This window comes from Muscardinus avellanarius, assembly GCF_963383645.1.
Source record: "Muscardinus avellanarius genome assembly, chromosome: 10".
Lineage (NCBI taxonomy): Eukaryota > Metazoa > Chordata > Mammalia > Rodentia > Gliridae > Muscardinus > Muscardinus avellanarius.
The window spans coordinates 65,496,866-65,514,153 of NC_137796.1; the positions used below are offsets into that span (position 1 = coordinate 65,496,866).

A 17,288-nucleotide genomic window follows, 5' to 3' on the forward strand; every position below is an offset into this window, starting at 1 on the left:
GCGGGGCCAGCCCCGACGGTGGCGCCCGCAGCCCCGCCCGGCCCCGCCACGCCCTCGCCAGTCTCCAGGGCAAGTTCAGCGGTCCAGGTGCGGCGAGTGCTGGGCTCCCGCCCCTCTCCCCGCCAAAGTGGGTGACCCCGCCCTATCCCACTAACTTACACGTTTTTTTAGCTTGGCTCTGCCCCGCAGTCAAAGGGTGGACCTGTGTGAGTGCCTCCCCTCCGGAGGCCTTTGTGAGATTGGGCCGCCTCGTCACACTTAATCACCTGGGCCCTGACCTCTCCCACTCATCTACAGTGGTGCCCTTAGGGAGCCTGCCTCAGTTCCCAGCTAGATAGTTGGCTGGGTGCCCCGCCCTCTTGGGAGTGGCTTAGAGCCTGGCCCCGCCCCCGTCCACCTGGTTTACATCGCAGTCCAGTGGCTGGCCACAGCGATCTGACCTCTAGGGGTCCTCGGAGAGAATCTGGCCCCACCTCCTGTCCACATCCTTCGCCAGCCTTAAAAAACAAAACAAACAAAAAACCGGACGCCTGCAGGCTCAAGCTAAACTCGGGATCCGATCACCCCCCACCCCGGCGGGCGGCACACCTTTGCGGGGAAAAATAGGCCTTCCTCACAGGGGCCACGCCCCCTTGAGGCTCTAAAAAGGTTCACAGGCCAATTCCCTAGACAGCCGCTCCCAGAGTAAATAAAGGGGGGCTCTGCCCGCTCGGGGTGCACCCAGGCCACTCAGGTCCAGGAAGCTGTGGCCGTCGGGCCTCGGTGTCCTGCTGTTCCGCGGGGCCTGCGTCTGGGTCCTGGGGGCGTGCCGCCTAGTCAATATCTGATGAATGAACAAGGCTGTGGGAGGGGCCTGGTCGAGGACCCTCCCCTCTGGGAGGAACACCTCCTGGCCACGTCCCCGAGATCCCTAAAAGGAGTCCAGCTCACCATCGCAAACCAATCATCTACCAGGTGCTGAACTGCAGCCGATACACCTGCTCTCCAAGACTCTGGCACCCCAATGTCCCCTCCCTCCTTGCCCCTTCTCGGCAAAGCGAACAGACAGAGCCCGGGAGCAAATCGTGGCTGTTTATGTGAGCAGAAGTGGGGTGCCGGGGGCGGGAGCACGCAGGAGCCAGGGGGCTACAGGCCGATGACATCGTCCAGCTCAACGTCCGCGCCCGGGCGGCAGCGCGCTCGGAGGTGCTGAGCCCTGGGACCCACCTCCTCGTCGGGCTTGCTGGCCACGGTGCGCTCCGCGTCCATGACGCCCAGCACCGCGTCCAGCATGGAGGGGCCCAGGTCCAGGTGGAAGGAGAGCAGCGGGTCGGCGGGCGCGGGCGCGCGGAGGGCGGGCGCCAGGGGCTGTGGCGCGGCGGGCGGCGGCGCTGCGCGTGGGGTCCCCGCGGGCAGAGCGCGGGGCTCCGGGGGAGGCCCGCCCCCGTGGCGGCTCAGGAACGAGGTGTCACCGAAGGCGTCGCCACCGCGCCCCACGTGCAGAGTGTGTCGGAAGTCACCCAGCGGCGCGGAGATGGACAGCGCGCCGCGCTCCGGACGCTTTTTGGGCTGCGCGGGGCCCAGCTGCTTCAGCACCGGCATCTGTTGGGGGCACAGGCGATCAGCGCTGCCTCTCCCCTGGAGCCCTGCTACATCCCCCAGCCCCGCCCACCAGCCCGTGGCTGTCTCTAAGGCCCCTCTCCAGAATGGCAGAGCGGCAGCGGGACGATTATTCCCATTTTAGAGGTGGGGAGACTGAGGTTCTGAGAGGTCCGGGGTCATAGCTGCTAAACTCAGATCTCCGATTCAGATTTAGGTTTGCCTGACTCCATAATACCTGCGGTGCTCTTCTGATGTGCTATGAACTAATGTTTGGGCCTTCCTATAGGCCAGGAACAAGAAATGTCCCCCACAAACTTTTTGAAGCCCTTTCCAAACTGACTGGTAAAAATTCCAGCAAAGGATGGTGACTCCCAGAACTAATGCTTGAAGGTTGGGCTGACTTTGTCCATTAGGCGACCCAGACACAGTGCCTGGACCACGCGTGTGCGCACACAAATACACACACGCACGCACGCACGCACGCATGCACTCAGTCCCAGGAAGGCTCTGCCATGGTTGCACAAAAGCCATAATCAAGCCTTGCCTGAAGGTTCTAATTTGAGAGGTTAAGGGAGCCCTAAAGATAAGTGAATTTACACCGCATTTTATAATTTGGAGAGGCTCCTGGGAGCCGAACTCAGGGGCATTCAACCTCTGAGCTACAAAATAAAAATACGTTTTTATTTTGAAATATGATCTCGCTAAACTGCCAAGTCTGGCCTCAGACCTGTGATCCTCCTACCTCAGCCTCCCAAGACCTGGATTAGAGGCGTGCCCCGCCCTGCGCAGTGGTTGCTGTGCTCTGGTTGCCTGCTTGCACCAGGTTGGATGGTAAAGAGAAATACAAGCCCCTCAACCAGGCACTGTGGTGCACACCTGTAATCCCAGACTGATGGGCCCCAGGTTTGGGGTCAGCCTCAGCGACCTAGCAAGACTCTGTTTTAAAACAGAAAAAAAAAAAGGACTGTGGACGTAATTTGAAGGTTGAACCTGCCCCTCCCCCCTTTAATCCCTAGTACCTTGGAGAAAAAAAAATCCAGATCCTGAAACTCAGCGGTTTTTTTTCTATGGAACTTGTGGGAGGAACTTTGGCTTTTGTATTTATTTGTTTACTTATTTTTGCAGTATTGGGGATGGAACCCAGGGGCATTCTACCTCCAAGCTATACCTCTCCAGCCCGATTTTTTTATTCTTTATTTTGAAACAGGGTCTTACTGAGTTGCAAAGGGCCTAAGTAGTAGCTGATGCTGTCTTTCAACCGTGATCATCTTGTCTCACCCTCCCAAATGCTGGGATTACATGCGTACACCACCACACCCAGTTTATTAATTTTTAATTAATATTTTTACAGTACTGAGGATAGAGCCTAGGGTCATTCTACCTCCAAGCTACATCCCCTGCCCTATCTTTTATTCTTTTTCTTTTCTTTTTTTTTTTTTTTGTGGTACTGCGTTTGGAACTCAGGTGCATTCTACCTCCAAGCTACACCTACAGTCCTATTTATTATTTTGAAACAGGGTCTCACTAAATTGCAGAGGGCCTCATTAAGTAGCTGAGGCTCGCCAAGAACCTGTGATCCTCCTGTCTCAACCTCCCAAGTACTGGGATTACAAGTGTGTGCCACCACGCCCAGCTCTTATATTCTTTATTTTGAAACGGGGTCTCACCGAGTTGCAGAGGGCCTTACTATTCAGTAGCCGAGGCTGGCTGCAAACCTCCAATCCTCCTATTTCAGCCTCCCAAATACTGGGATTACAGGTATGTTTCACCATACCTGGCTGACTTTGTACTTTTTGGGGGGATGGGTCTGGGGGTAAAACCCAGGGACATTGTACCTCCAAGATACACCCCAGCCCTATTTTTTATTCTTTATTTTGTTTTTGTTTCTTCTTTTTTTTTTTTTGGTGGTACTGGGGTTTCTGGAAACCCTTCTACTTCCAGGCTACACTCCCAGACCTATTTTTATACTTTTTTTTATTTGGAAACAGGGTCTCTTAAGCCAGTGAGGCTGGCTCCGAACCAGCGTGATCCTCCTGTCTTGCCTCCCAAGCGCGGGGATTACAAGCATATGCCACCATGCCCAGCCTTTATTCTTTATTTTGAAACAGGGTCTCACTGAGTTACAAAGGGTCTCACTAAGTAGCTGAGGCTGTCCGTGAACTGTTATCCTCCTGTCTCTGCCTCCCAAATGCTGGGATTACAAGTGTGGGCCACCATGCCTAACTTCTGACTTTGGGCTTTTTTTTTTTTTTTTTTTTTGTACTGGGGATGGAAACCAGGGGCATTCTACCTCCGAGCCACACCCCCAGCCCTATTTTTTAGTCTTTTTATTTTTTGAAACAGAGTCTCACTGAGTTGCAAAGGGCCTGGCTAAGTAGCTGGGGCTGTCCAAGAACTGCGATCCTCTGGTCTCTGCCTCGGGAATGCTGGGATTACAAGTGTGGGCCACCACGCCCAGCCTGACTTTGTACTTTAAACCATCACTAAAGCCCCACCCTTTGCCAGTTAGATGAATTGGAATAAATTTATCTTCCTGTTTTTCTTTTGATTAAAATAGATAAAAATACACTAGTTTTCTTACAGAACACATAGAAAATATGTTCAATTCACAATTCAAGAAAATGTGTTCCAATTCACAATTCAAGAGAACTGCAAAGCCAGGCTTGATGGCGCAAGCTTGTAATCTTGCTATTTGGGAGACTGAGACAGGAGGATCCAGGTTCGCAGCCAGCCTCAGCTACTTAGTGAGACTTTCTGCACCTTAGTGAGACCCTGCTTGAGAAAAAGAAAAAGAAAAAGAAAAAACAGGACTAGGGGTATAGTTCGGAGGTAAAATGCCCCTGGATTCCATCCCTAGAACCAGACACACACACACACACACAAAATAACTATATTTGTAATAGTGTGATAGCCAGGCAAAGGACGCAGCCTGGATCTTAGGTACTTTGGAGGCTGAAGCAAAAGGATCAGAAGTTGAAGGCCAGCCTGGGAAATTTAGTGTGAGGCTGTCTTAAAATAAAAGTGTTTCCTTTTTTGGTTGTTGTTGAGGCTGGGATGTAACTCAGTGGTAGAGTGTCCCTGAGTTCAAACCCCAGTACCAAAAGAAAAAGGAAAAAGAGAAAGAAAAAAAAAATTAGTGCCAGCCAATTGGTAGTGCTTGTGTTGGGGGGGGGGGGGATGTGCTCCCAAACAACAACTGCGGAACAAAGATTAGAGTTGGTAAAACAGTACGAGGAAAGCAGAGCAGCCAGCATTGTTCTTTTAGTAACCAGTGCCCTGGGACATATCAGTGATAATGTAGACAAAAAGTAAAGCCAAAAGAAAAAAGAAAAAAAGGGTTTTTTTCTTTTTTTTTTTTTTTTCCTTTTTTATTTTTTGGTACTGGGGATTGACCCCAGGGACACTCTGCCTACAAGTTACACCCCCAGCCTGATTTTATTTCTTAGGTTGAGTAGGTTGATGACAGGTTCACTAGTTGCTGAGCCTGTCTTCGAACCTGCAACCCTCCTGCCTCAGCCTTCCCGAGTACTGGGATTACAGGTGTGTGGCATCACGCTCAGCTTTTATATTTTGCACCAGGCTTTGCTAAGCGCCTGTGGGTCTTGCCAAATTGCCGAGGCTGTCCTTGAACCTGCAATCTTCTTGTCTCAGCCTCCCAAATACTGGAATTATAAGAGTATTATATAATTATAAGAGAATTATAAGAGTATTATAAGTATATTAGTATCCAGCTCAGCTAAAGTCAAAATAATCTTAACAAATTTAGATGGATGGGATCTGCGCTTCTCTCTGTCTCTCTGTCTCTGTCTCTGTCTCTATCTCTGTCAGACACACACGTGTACACACACACACACGTGTACATTTTTTCTCTCTGGGGAAACCAGTCTCCATGTGCCAACGTTACAGTGTTTATCAAACTTTTCTGACCTTAACCTAGGTGAGTAAATATGCTTTTATTGTAACCTAGTACACAATTACCACTCCCTCTTCCCCTATAAGAGAAACAAAAATGTTGCTAAACAGGACATTCTTATAACATGATAGCTACTCTGTTTTATTATTTTTTTTGTACAGGGGATGGAACCCAGCCAGGCCATTCTCAAACATTCTACCTTCGAGCTATGCCCCCGACCCTATTTTTTATTCTTTATTTTGAAACAGGGTCTCATTGAGTGGCAAAGGCCTCACTAAGTAGCCGAGGCTGTCTGCGAACCGCGATCCTCCAGTCTCTGCCTCCCAAATGCTGGGATTACAAGCGTGCATCACCACACCTGGCCCGGGCTTCTACTTTCTATTCTACTGTATTTCATTTTACTTTTTATGGCAATGGGAATGAACTCAGGGTGCGCTACCACTTAGCCTGGCTGCCTGCCTGCCTTCCCTCTTTCCTTTCTCTCTCTTTCTCTCTCTTTCTTTCTTTGTGTGTGTGTTAATGGGGATTGAACCCAGGGGCTCTCTATTTTATTTTTTATTTTGAAAAGAGATTTCACTAAATTGCTAAGTTGCCGAGGCGGGCCTTAAACCAGCAATACTCCTGTCTCAGCCTCCCAAGTACAGGGATTACAGACATGCACCTCCCGGCCTGCCCCAGCCCCTTTTCACTTTTCATTTTGGGGCAGGGTCTTGCTAAGATGTCCACCTGGCCTGGAAATTGGGATCCCTCACCTCAGCCTCCTAAGTATCTGAAATTACAGGCATGCACCAAAATGCCAGCTTAATGTGTTTTATGGTTAAATGCCTTGAAAGTTGGAAGGAATCCTATCTTGGCCCATTCTCCCCTTTTCCCAGAGAAGGAAATGTGTTCAGTGAGGGTCCAAGACTTGTCCAAGATCACAAAGCCAGCTCTGGGGGACTCCAGAGTCCAGAGTAACTGCTGGGGCCCAGCCCCATCTAGACCCTCAATTCAGCCTTTCACAGCCATCCCAGGCTGATGTCACTGCAATTTTCCAGTACCCTGTAGCACACAGAGATTGGCCTTCCTTCCTTCCTTTCTTCCTCCCTTTCTTTCACTGAACCAGGGATATTCTACCTTTGAGCTATAACCCCAGGCCTATTTATTTATTTATGTATTTATTTATGTATTTATTTATTTATGGTACTGGGGATGGAACCCAGGGGCATTCTACCTCCAAGTGACACCCCAGCCCTATTTTTTATTCTTTATTTTCAAACCGGGTCTCACTGAGTTGCAAAGGGCCTAAGTAGCTGAGGCTGTCCTAAAACTGTGATCCTCCTGTCTCTGCCTCTCACATGCTAGGATTACAAGCATTCGCCACCACACTTGGCTCTTTTTATTGTTTTTGTTTATTTTTATTTTTTTGGTGGTACTGGGGTTCCTGGAAGCCCTTCTACCTCCGGGCTACACTCCCAGACCTATTTTTACATTTTTATTTGGAAACAGGGTCTCCTAAGCCAGCGCGCGCAGCTGGCTTCAAACCTGCGCGATCCTCCTGTCTCCGCCTCCCAAGCGCGGGGATTACAAGCGTGCGCCACCACGCCCGGCCTTATTTTATTTTTGAAACAGGCGTCTCACTAAGTTGCTGAGGGCCTGGCGAAGTAACTGAGGCTGACCTCGAATCTGTGATCCTCCTCTCTCAGTCTCCCATGGCATTTACTGGGATTACAGGCATGGGCCACCACACCCAGTTCAAATTTTGTCCTTTCTGTGGGACCCTGAACTAGCTTCTTCAACCTAGCCCTCATTTTACTCTCTGAAAAGCAGAAGTCTTGCCCATCAGGGGATATGGTGAAGTATATTCACAACACTCACATTTTATTTCCCAGACAGTGATTGAACTAATCCATTTAATCCTCAGAACAACCCAACCCCAGGGTGGGTATTACCATTCTAATGTCCATCTTACAGGTGTGTGATGACTGGAACAGAGTGTTTCAGCAACTTGTCTAGCATTATACAGGACTAAATGTAGAGACCTAGAATTAAAACCCAGGCAGATGAACTCTAAAGTCTGAGGATAATATTATATTATACACAGCCACTCATAGAAGAAGGTGGGTGTGCAAACTCCATGGCAAAAAAAAAAATCATATTTTGATTCTATAGAAAAGCTGCCCTTAAGCCGGGCGTGGTGGCGCACGCTGGTGATCCCAGCATTTGAGAGGCTGAGACCAGAGGATCACTGTTTGCAGACAGCCTCTGCTACTTAGACCCTCCACAACTCAGTGAGACCCTGTTTCAAAATAAAGAATAAAAAATAGGGCAGGGGGTATAGCCCGGAGGTCAAATGCCCCTGGGTTCCATCCCCAGACCCGAAAAAAAAGAAGAAGAAAAGAAAAAGAAAAGAAAAGCCGCCCTTAGAGCCAAGCGTGGTGGCACAAGCTGATAATCCCAGTACGTGGGAGGCTGAAACAAGAGGATCATAGGTTTGAGAACAGTCTCAGTGAGACTCATCAACCAAGTGAGATCCTGTTTCAAAATAAAATAGGGCTGAGGGTGTAGCTCAGAGGTAGAATGTCTCTGGGTTTAATCCTCAGTACCACAAAATAAATAAATGCCATCCTTAAACTGGGTGAGGTGGCACACACCTGCAATCCCAATACTTGGGAGGCTGAGGCAGGAGAATTTCAGGTTCGAGGCCAGCTTCAGCATTTTATTTACAAGACCTTCAGCAATTCAAGCGAGACTCTATATCAAAAAAAAAAAAAAAATAAAGAAGTTGGGGGATGTAGCTGGGAGGTAGAACATGCCTGGGTTCAATCCCTAGAGACAAAACTAAAAACACAAAAGCCACCCTTGCACCCTTAACTACATTTTCTTTTCTATTTAAGAAGAAAAGATGAAAGTTTTTGCATAGCACCTCTTTTCCTTACTGGCTCTGAGAGCTTGGACAAGTCACTCCCCTCCTCCGGGTCTGGGGGTCTTCTTACACATACCCCCCTCATCTCCCTCTAGCATTGTTGTTAGGCTTCATGCAATGAGGTCATGGTTGGAAAAAGTTTGTCACCAGCTGAGACTTGTACAGAGGGGCTGTTGTTTGGGACCTACATGAGATGGGCAGGACGCAGAAGCAAGCAGAGAGCCAGCGCCCGGACTCCAGGCGCTGGCTCAGCAGCCCTCCTTTAGCCTCTGCTGCAGGGGTGTGGGGCACAGAGGGGTCAGCCCTGTCCTCTCCCAGCCCCAGCCCAGCCAGTACGGAAATAACAACCGGCTCTAGATCCCACCTAACTGGTTCTCAGATCTGTGGGACAGACGGGTGGGGCTGAGGCCTGTGAAGGACCCCCAACTGGGAGCCCCCTCCCCCACCCTGAGGGCTAGTTTGCGCCTCCCAAGGCCAAGTGGCCACGTGGCTGCGGCTGCGGCCAGGAAGGCAGTGCAGCCTTCCCTTTCGCTGTTTGTCTCTCCTTCCCCAGGCTCAGGACCCAGGACCCCGGCACAACCCCACCTCTTACCTCGAGGTCTTTGCCCAGCAGGGCAGGGTAGGCAGGCGCCCTGCGGAGGAGCTCCGACCCTCCCTGCCTCAGAGCCAGCCTCCGCCTCTCAGTGCCCGCCTGCGCCTTCTCGCCTGCCTTCTTCCTTCTTCCTCCTGGCCTGATCTCACCTGGCAGAGAAAGTGTCACGCTGAACCTGGAGGGGAATCCAGGTCCTAAGCGTCTGGTCTGTGGGACAAGCTCCTAAGGTCTTGCCTGCATTCTCAGGTGCCTGGGGCCCTCTTACTCTTTAGACCTGGGGTCCAGGCCCAGCCCTCCTCCCTCAGAGCCAGGGGTCCAGGCCCCAGCCCTCCTCCCTCAGACCCAGGGGACCAGGCCCAGCCCTCCTCCCTCAGACCCAGGGGACCAGGCCCAGCCCTCCTCCCTCAGGTCCTGGGGTCCAGATTCCAGCCCTCCTCCCTCAGAGCCAGGGGTCCAGGCCCCAGCCCTCCTCCCTCAGACCCAGGGGACCAGGCCCAGCCCTCCTCCCTCAGACCCAGGGGTCCAGGCCTATTCCTCCTCCCTCAGACCCAGGGGTCCAGGCCCTAGCCCTCCTCCCTCAGACCCAGGGATCCAGGCCCCAGCCCTCCTCCCTCAGACCCAGGGGTCCAGCCCCAGTCCTCTTCCCTCAGACCCAGGGGACCAGGCCCAGTCCTCCTCCCTCAGACCCTGGGGTCCAGATTCCAGCCCTCCTCCCTCAGACCCAGGGGTCCAGCCCCAGTCCTCCTCCCTCAGACCCAGGGGACCAGGCTCAGTCCTCCTCCCTCAGACCCTGGGGTCCAGATTCCAGCCCTCCTCCCTCAGATCCAGGGGTCCAGGCCCTTCCCCTCCTCCCACAGAACCAGGGTTCAGGCCCAGCCCTAAGAGAGGCCTCAGACCTGGGAATCCAGGCCTTAGCATAGGCTCTTTCCCTACCTGCACAGGGACCTGAAGTTTCAGCCCCTCTCGGGGGCCATGGTAGGAGTCAGTCCCAGCAAGAGTAAGTCACGCCTCATCCTGTCCGAGTGTGGCTCAGTTCATTGTTCCCAGCAGATAGGGTTAAACCACAGGCCCCTCCCAGCCTTCCTTAGCCCCCAAAAAGCTGCCTGTAGGATTTACAGCAGTGGAGGAAAGGCTGAGGCCCCTGGGGCTGACTGTGGAGCTGGAGGAGGCCAGGACTGGGTGTGCACACTCAGCTCGGCTCAGCACAGCGGTGGGGGGGTAGATGGGGCACGCCCCCAGCCCGGCCCCTCCCCCTGCCCAGCTTGGAATTTCCTGAAACTGGGGAAGTCTGACTGTTTAGAGGAGTAATTTCTTCCAGATTGCAGCTGTTGGGGGAGTGAGCGGGTGCACTGGTAGGGAGGGGGGGGGGAGAGAAGAAGAGAGGGTGAATCACTGAGACCAGCAGTGGGCTAGTTTGAGAGAGGTTGTTTCTCACCCTGCTGTGGGGCATCCTGTGGATGAATATTCCTGACTGCAACCATCTCGCCACAGGGAGATCCCTCCATCCCCAGGAGCACCAGTGCATGGTGAAAAGGATCAGATATGGGTGTTGGGAAGATTCCTCCAGGACCTGACCTGGGAGAAGGTAGAGTCTCCAGGGAAAAGACAGGCTCAGAGGGAAGGGTGAAGGTCCAGGCAGACAGCTAGGGCAGTGGAGAGAGAGGTGGAGGCGGAGGTGGAGGCCAAGGTGGGAGGCTGGGCCAGTGGAGAGGGAGGCTGGGGCTAGGGGTTGGGGGCTGGAGAGGAGTCAGTCACAGAGTTAAGAAAGAAGTGGCCCTTTAGCAGCAAGACAGGGTCAGATGCAGGCCTTAGAAAGTTCCCTCTGGGCCGGGCTTGGTGGCCCATGCCTGTAATCCCAGTATTTGGGAGGATGAACAGGAAGATCACAGGTTTGAGTTCAGCCTCAGCAACTTAGTTTCAAATTAAAAAAAAAAAAATTAAAAAGGGCTGGGAGTGTAGCTCAGAGGTAGAATGTCCCCAAGTTCAACCTCCAATATAGAAGAAGAAAAAGACAAGAAGAAAATTTCATCTGGGATCTGAGTGGGGGATGGCTTGGAACAGGCATAAGTTCAGCATCCCAAACAAAATCTAAGGGGAGATGTGGTAACCAAAAACTCAATAATTCATTTTTTTTTTCCTTTGATTCTGGGCATGGAACCCAGGGGCTTTCTACCTCTGAGCTACACCATCAGCCCTATTTTTTTATTCTTTTATTTTGAAACAGGGTCTCACTGAGTTGCAAAGGGTCTCATTAAGTAGCTGAGGCTGTTCCTAAACCACCACAATCCTCCTGTCTCAGAATCACAAATTCTGGGATCAAAAGCATGTACCAGCCGGGCGTGGTGGCACACACTTGTAATCCCCGCGCTTGGGAGGCAGAGACAGGAGGATCGCGCAGGTTCGAAGCCAGCCGTGCGCTCTGGCTTAGGAGACCCTGTTTCCAAATATTAAAAAATGTAAAAATAGGTCTGGGAGTGTAGCCCGGAGGTAGAAGGGCTTCCAGGAACCCCAGTACCACCAAAAAAAAAAAAAAAAAAAAGCATGTACCACCACACCTGGCCCTCCTCTCTTCCTCCTCCTCCTTTTTTCTCCTCCTCCTCCTCCTCCTCCTTCTTCTTCTTCTTTTTCTTCTTCTTCTCCTTCTTCTTCTTCTTCTTCTTCTTCTTCTTCTTCTTCTTCTTCTTCGTCTTCTTCTTCTTCTTCTTCTTCTTCTTCTTCTTCTTCTTCTAACAGGTTCTCACTAAGTTACAGAGAGCCTCACTAAATAGCTGAGACATCTGTGAACCTGCAATCCTCCTGTCTCAGCCTCCCAAGTACTGGAATTATAAGCATGCACTCAGCTCAGATTTTTTTATTTATTTATTTATTTATTTAATTTTTTGCGGGTCTGGGGATGGGACCCAGTGGCATTCTACCTCTGAGCTACACCCCCTGCCCTATTTTTTATTTTTTATTTTGAAACCGGGTCTCACCGAGTTGCAGAGGGCCTCACTAAGTAGCTGAAGCTGTCTGTGAACAGCGATCCTCTAGTCTCAGCCTTCCTGAATGCTGGGGTTACAAGCATGTGCCACCACGCCCGGCTAGATATTTTTATTAAAGTTTTTTTTTTTTCCAGTACTGGGGATGGAACTCAGGGGCATTGCATCTCTGAGCTACACTCCCAATTCTATTTTTAATTTTTTTTTTTTGAAACAGGGTGTCACTGAGTTGCAAAGGGCCTCACTAAGTAGCTGAGGCTGTCAGGGAACCATGATCCTCGGGTCTCCACCTCCCAAATGCTGGGATTACAAGCATGCACCACCATGCCCGGCTAAAGTCTTTTTATTGATGTAAAATTCACATATCATAGCTGGGCATGGTGGTGCGTGTCTATAATTCTAGTAATTGGGAGGCTGAGATGTAGGATCACAAGTTTTCAGCAAGACTCATCACTATTTCATTTTATTTTTTATTTGGAAACAGGGTCTCGCTAAATTGCTGAAGCTGGTTTCAAACCTGTGATTTCTCAAATACTGGGATTACAGACATAAACTACCACACTTGGCTGGGGAAATCCTGTTTCAACACAAAACAAAAATAAGTAAATAGGGCTATGGGCAATAGCTTAGAGGTAGAATGCCTCTGGGTTCAATTCCTAGTATCACCTGGGGTGGAGGAGATCCACATAACATAAAATTCACCAGTTCAAAATGTATAGCTCAGGCCAGGCGTGGCGGCCTATGCTTGTAATCCCAGCGTTCAGCCACTTAGGCCCTTTGCAACTCAGTGAGCCCCTGTTTCAAAATAAAGACTAAACTGCAGGGCTGGGGGTGGGGTGTGGCTTGGAGGTAGGATGCTTCTGGGTTCCATCTGGAGTACCGCAACAAAACAAGACAGCAACAACAACAAGAATAGCTCAGTGGCATTTAGAACATTCCCATTATGTATAACTACTGCCTCTATCTGGTCCCCAAACATTTCACTGTGCGTGTGTGTGTGTGTGTGTGTGTGTGTGTGTGTGTGTGTTACTGGAGATTGAACCCAGGGGCATGCTTTTTCTGAGTTACACTCCCAGCCCGATTTTATCTTTTATTTTGAAACAGTTTCACTAGGTTGATGAGAGTCTTACTACTTGCTGAGGCTGTCCTTGAACCTTTGATCCTTCTGTCTCAGCCTCCCAAATACTGGGATTACAGGTGTGAGCTACCATGCCTGGCAACATTTCATTATTCTGAAAAGAAAATTCCATGTGAGCAATCAGTTCTCTTTGCCCCTCTGCCCATCCTGTGAAAACCAGTAAATCTCTTAGTCCATGGGTTTATATATTATGAACATTTCATATGAATAGACTTGTATGTCATACATGCCATACATAGACTTGTATGTCATACATAGACTTGTATGTCTTTTTTTTTTTTTAATTTGAAACTAAGTTGCTGAGGCTGAACTCAAACCTGTGATCTTCTGTTCATCCTCCCAAATACTGGGATTACAGGCATGGGCCACCAAGCCCGGCCCAGAGGGAACTTTCTAAGGCCTGCATCTGACCCTGTCTTGCTGCTAAAGGGCCACTTCTTTCTTAACTCTGAGACGGACTCCTCTCCAGCCCCCAAACCTTAGCCCCAGCCTCCCTCTCCACAGGTCCAGCCTAGGTGTCTGGCAATTTGTGTGTGTGTGTGTGTGTGTGTGTGTGTGTGTGTGTGTGTGTGTGTGTGATACTGGGGATGGAACTCAGGGGCATTCTACCTCCATGATACACCCCCAGCCCTATTTTTTATTCTTTATTTTGAAATAGGGTCTCACTGAGTTGCAAAGGGCCTCGCTAAGTAGCTGAGGCTGGCCGCGAACTTCGATCCTCCTGTCTCAGCCTCCCAAATGTTGGAATTACAAGCTAGCGCCACCGTGCCTGGCTAAGGAGTCTGGCTTTTTGACTGAGGATGTTTTGAAGATTCACATGCACTGTAGTGTTTCATACACACATACATGGTTAAGATCTATTAAGCAGGGTGTGGTGGTGCAAACCTGTAATTTCAGCTACTTGGGAATTTGAGACAAGAAGATCATAATTTTTAGGCCAGACTGGGATACTTAGTGAGGCACTGTCTTAAAATTAAATTTAAAAAAGCGGGGGTGGGGTATAAGATATAGCTGGGCATGGTGGTGCATGCTTGTAATACGAGCATTTGGGAGGCTGAGACAGGAGGATAGCAGTTGGAGGACAACCTCAGCTAAAAGGCCCTTTGCAACTCGGTGAGATCCTGTTTCAAGATAAAGAATAAAAAATAGCCGGGCGTGGTGGCGCACGCTTGTAATCCCCGCGCTTGGGAGGCAGAGACAGGAGGATCGCGCAGGTTCGAAGCCAGCCGTGCGCGCTGGCTTAGGAGACCCTGTTTCCAAATAAAAATGTAAAAATAGGTCTGGGAGTGTAGCCCGGAGGTAGAAGGGCTTCCAGGAACCCCAGTACCACCAAAAAAAATAATAAAAGAATAAAAAATAGGGGTGGGGTGTAACTTGAAGGTAGAATGCCCATTGGTTCCATCCCTAGTACCACAAAAAAAGATATATTAAAATAGAGAAATAAATATCAAGATATATAGGTTTTAGGTGCAGCTCAGTAGTAAAGCAATTGGCTCTCATGCATAAGGTCTCTGAGTTTGATGCCCAGCACGGCAAAGGTATACAAAGAAACAGACAGACAGACAGACAGACAGACAGACAGGAGAAATAGATTTGCTTCCAGGAAAGGAGTTCTGTGGACTACCAGGCTATACTCCACAAAACTGGCTGAAACTGCAGCAGCAATAGATACTACAGACAGGAGGCAGGATTTTTTCTTCTTAGAGAAAGCTCTATGTTGCCCCTGAGAACTTTGGTTTTTTTTTTTTTTCTTCTCATTTTTTATTTTTGCAGTAATGGGGATAGAACCCAGGGGGCATTCTACCTCCAAGCTCCACCCCGGTCCTATGTTTTGAATCTTTTTATTTTTTGAAACAAGGTTTCACTGAGTTGTGAAGGGCCTCCCTGAGTAGCTGAGGCTGTCCACAGACTGCGATCCTCCTCTCTCTCAGCCTCCCAAATGCTGGGAATACAAGCATGCTCCACCATGCCCGGTTTGAGAACTTTCTTTGTTTAAAATTTTTTTTTATTGGTGCATTGTAGTCATACATCTTAATGGAGTATAAGATGGTAGAGGCATACACGCACACATCACTCATTTAGCCCTTCCCCTCCCCCTGAGAACTTTCAAGGGATTGGAAGAGACCTGGCCACATTATCTACCAAGGGTAACCTCCTTTGCATAGTCAGCATCAACGAATTGTAGCTGTTAACCAAATCTACAAAAACACAGCCCCAGCGACACCCAGACTAGTGTTTGATTGAAGAACCAGAGACTAGCCAGGCCCAGTGGCCTCAGTGTCAGCGGCCCTCCAAGAAGAAGCCACAGGTAGGCGGGGTGTGTTTCAAAATAGGGTCTCACTGGATTGCTGAGGCTGGTCTTGAACCTGCAACCCTCCTGTCTCAGTCAACTACGGGTTTACAGGCATGCGCCACCATGCCCAGCTTGAATATGCTACCGAGAAATAGAAGGGTTGGATCATATGGTAATTGTATGTTTAATTATTGTGTGTAGGGGGGAGAGGGAGGTTTCTAGAGATTGAACTCAGGGCCGTTCTACCTCTGAGCTACATCACAGCCTTATTTTATTTTTTATTTTGAAACAGGGTTGACCAGGCTGGCCTTGAACCTTCATTCCTCAGGCATCCAAATCCCAGGTAATGGGATCATAACCAGGTGTCACTGCGCCCAGCTTTCCCTTCTAATTTTTTGAGGGCCATCATAGACCCACAGAATGACTTACATCGTTAATTTAGGGGCAGTCCAATAAGCAAGACCAGACCATGGTTATTGGGGTTTTATTCCATACAAAATCCCAAACCCTTGACCATCAGTTCTCAGGCGTGCTACTGGTGGTCGGGTAAAGAATAGATGGGATGTTCTGGCAGGAAGTGGCGTTCCAGAGGCCACGCTTGGGCGCCACTCCTCCCTGTCTAGCAGGCGAAGCACACCTGTGAGATGCGGGTATCACTAAAAATAAACACGAAGGGGCTGAGTGTGGAGAAGCCCGAAGACACCAGGAAAACAACGTTCCTCAGCCAGTGCTCTGAGATCTGGATCTGCATTACCCAAAAGGACAAAACACTAGACAGAATGTAGAAGGAGAGGAACAAGCTCATGAGGACCAGGATGGTGCAGGTGGCTCTGACCTCGCACGCCACTCTGTGGACGCGGCTGGTACTGCGCATGCGCCGCACGCGCCTCCAGTGGCGGAACAGCTTCAGGACCATGAAGATGCTGCACCAGGCCATGAGGCCCAGGCACAGGCTGTCAGAGAAGGCATAAGTGAGTGCAGTCGCTAAATAGTGCAGTCTCCCTTTCACAGGGGAGGAGCAATACAGGTACATGTTCTCTGCGTTCACATTTTTACTATTTATTGGGCCAGTTACAAACATTGGAATACTGATATTTAACACAAAAGGGAGAACCCAGCAGAAGGAACAGCAGAGAACGATGCACGTTCGGGATTGCATTCTGAGCTCTGCCCGCACAGAGATGCCCGAACTCAGTTTCAGGGCCTGGAAGCCGCTGAGGAAGCAGGTGATGCTCAGCGAAGCCCCTCTGGCCACTCTGTGTAAATAGAAGAGCAGTTTACAGCCTGTGGCGTCCAGGAAAGACTTCACCCCCAACGCCGCCATGGTCTGCGGGATCCCCTTAGACAGAAGCACCAAGTCGTTAGCCAAGAACAGCTGGCTGACGATCAAGTCTGCGGGTCTCAAGATCTGTGCAGTGAGAAAAGTGCAGTTGTACAGGCAAAGGAGGCCAGAATTTGCGAGGACTCCCATGGCAGTCTGGATGAGGAAGGCCATCCCCCAGCCCACGTCCACAGAAACCAGCCCATCCATGCAGAGGGGATGTGGGCTTTGATTTCTGTTTCTGAATCAGAACAAGCTAGAGGCGAAGGAAAGAGAATGTAGTTATTTTTATTGCATTCAGAAAATGCAACTTGCAAACATCATTCCAAATCAGTAGGAACATTAAGAACAGGTGATTTACTTAGTGATATTGGAAATTGAACCCAGTCATATTCTTCCTCTGAGCTACAAACCCAAGTTTATTTATTTATTTTATATAGAAAAGAGGTCTAAGCTGGGTGTGGTGGTACATGCTTGTAATCCCAGAATTTGGGAGGCAGAGACAGGAGGATCAAGGTTCGCAGACGGCCTCAGCTACTCAATGAGGCCCTCTGCAACTCAGTGAGA

The 17,288-nt window shown here is 49.9% G+C and overlaps 2 protein-coding genes across 2 annotated transcripts in view; one reads left to right on the plus strand and one right to left on the minus strand.

The window, feature by feature from the left end:
• Positions 1–17,288, plus strand: part of LOC308268624 (leukocyte immunoglobulin-like receptor subfamily A member 5) — a gene marked incomplete at both ends in the record, with an annotated part of 464,412 nt that overhangs the window by 188,568 nt on the left and 258,556 nt on the right. The window lies entirely within an intron of this gene.
• CDC42EP5 (CDC42 effector protein 5) lies at positions 1,126–1,581 on the minus strand (the record flags this gene model as incomplete). The annotated part of the gene is made up of 1 exon (XM_080703127.1): positions 1,126–1,581. One exon carries the CDS (start codon positions 1,579–1,581, stop codon positions 1,126–1,128), a length of 456 nt encoding a protein of 151 aa, XP_080559253.1.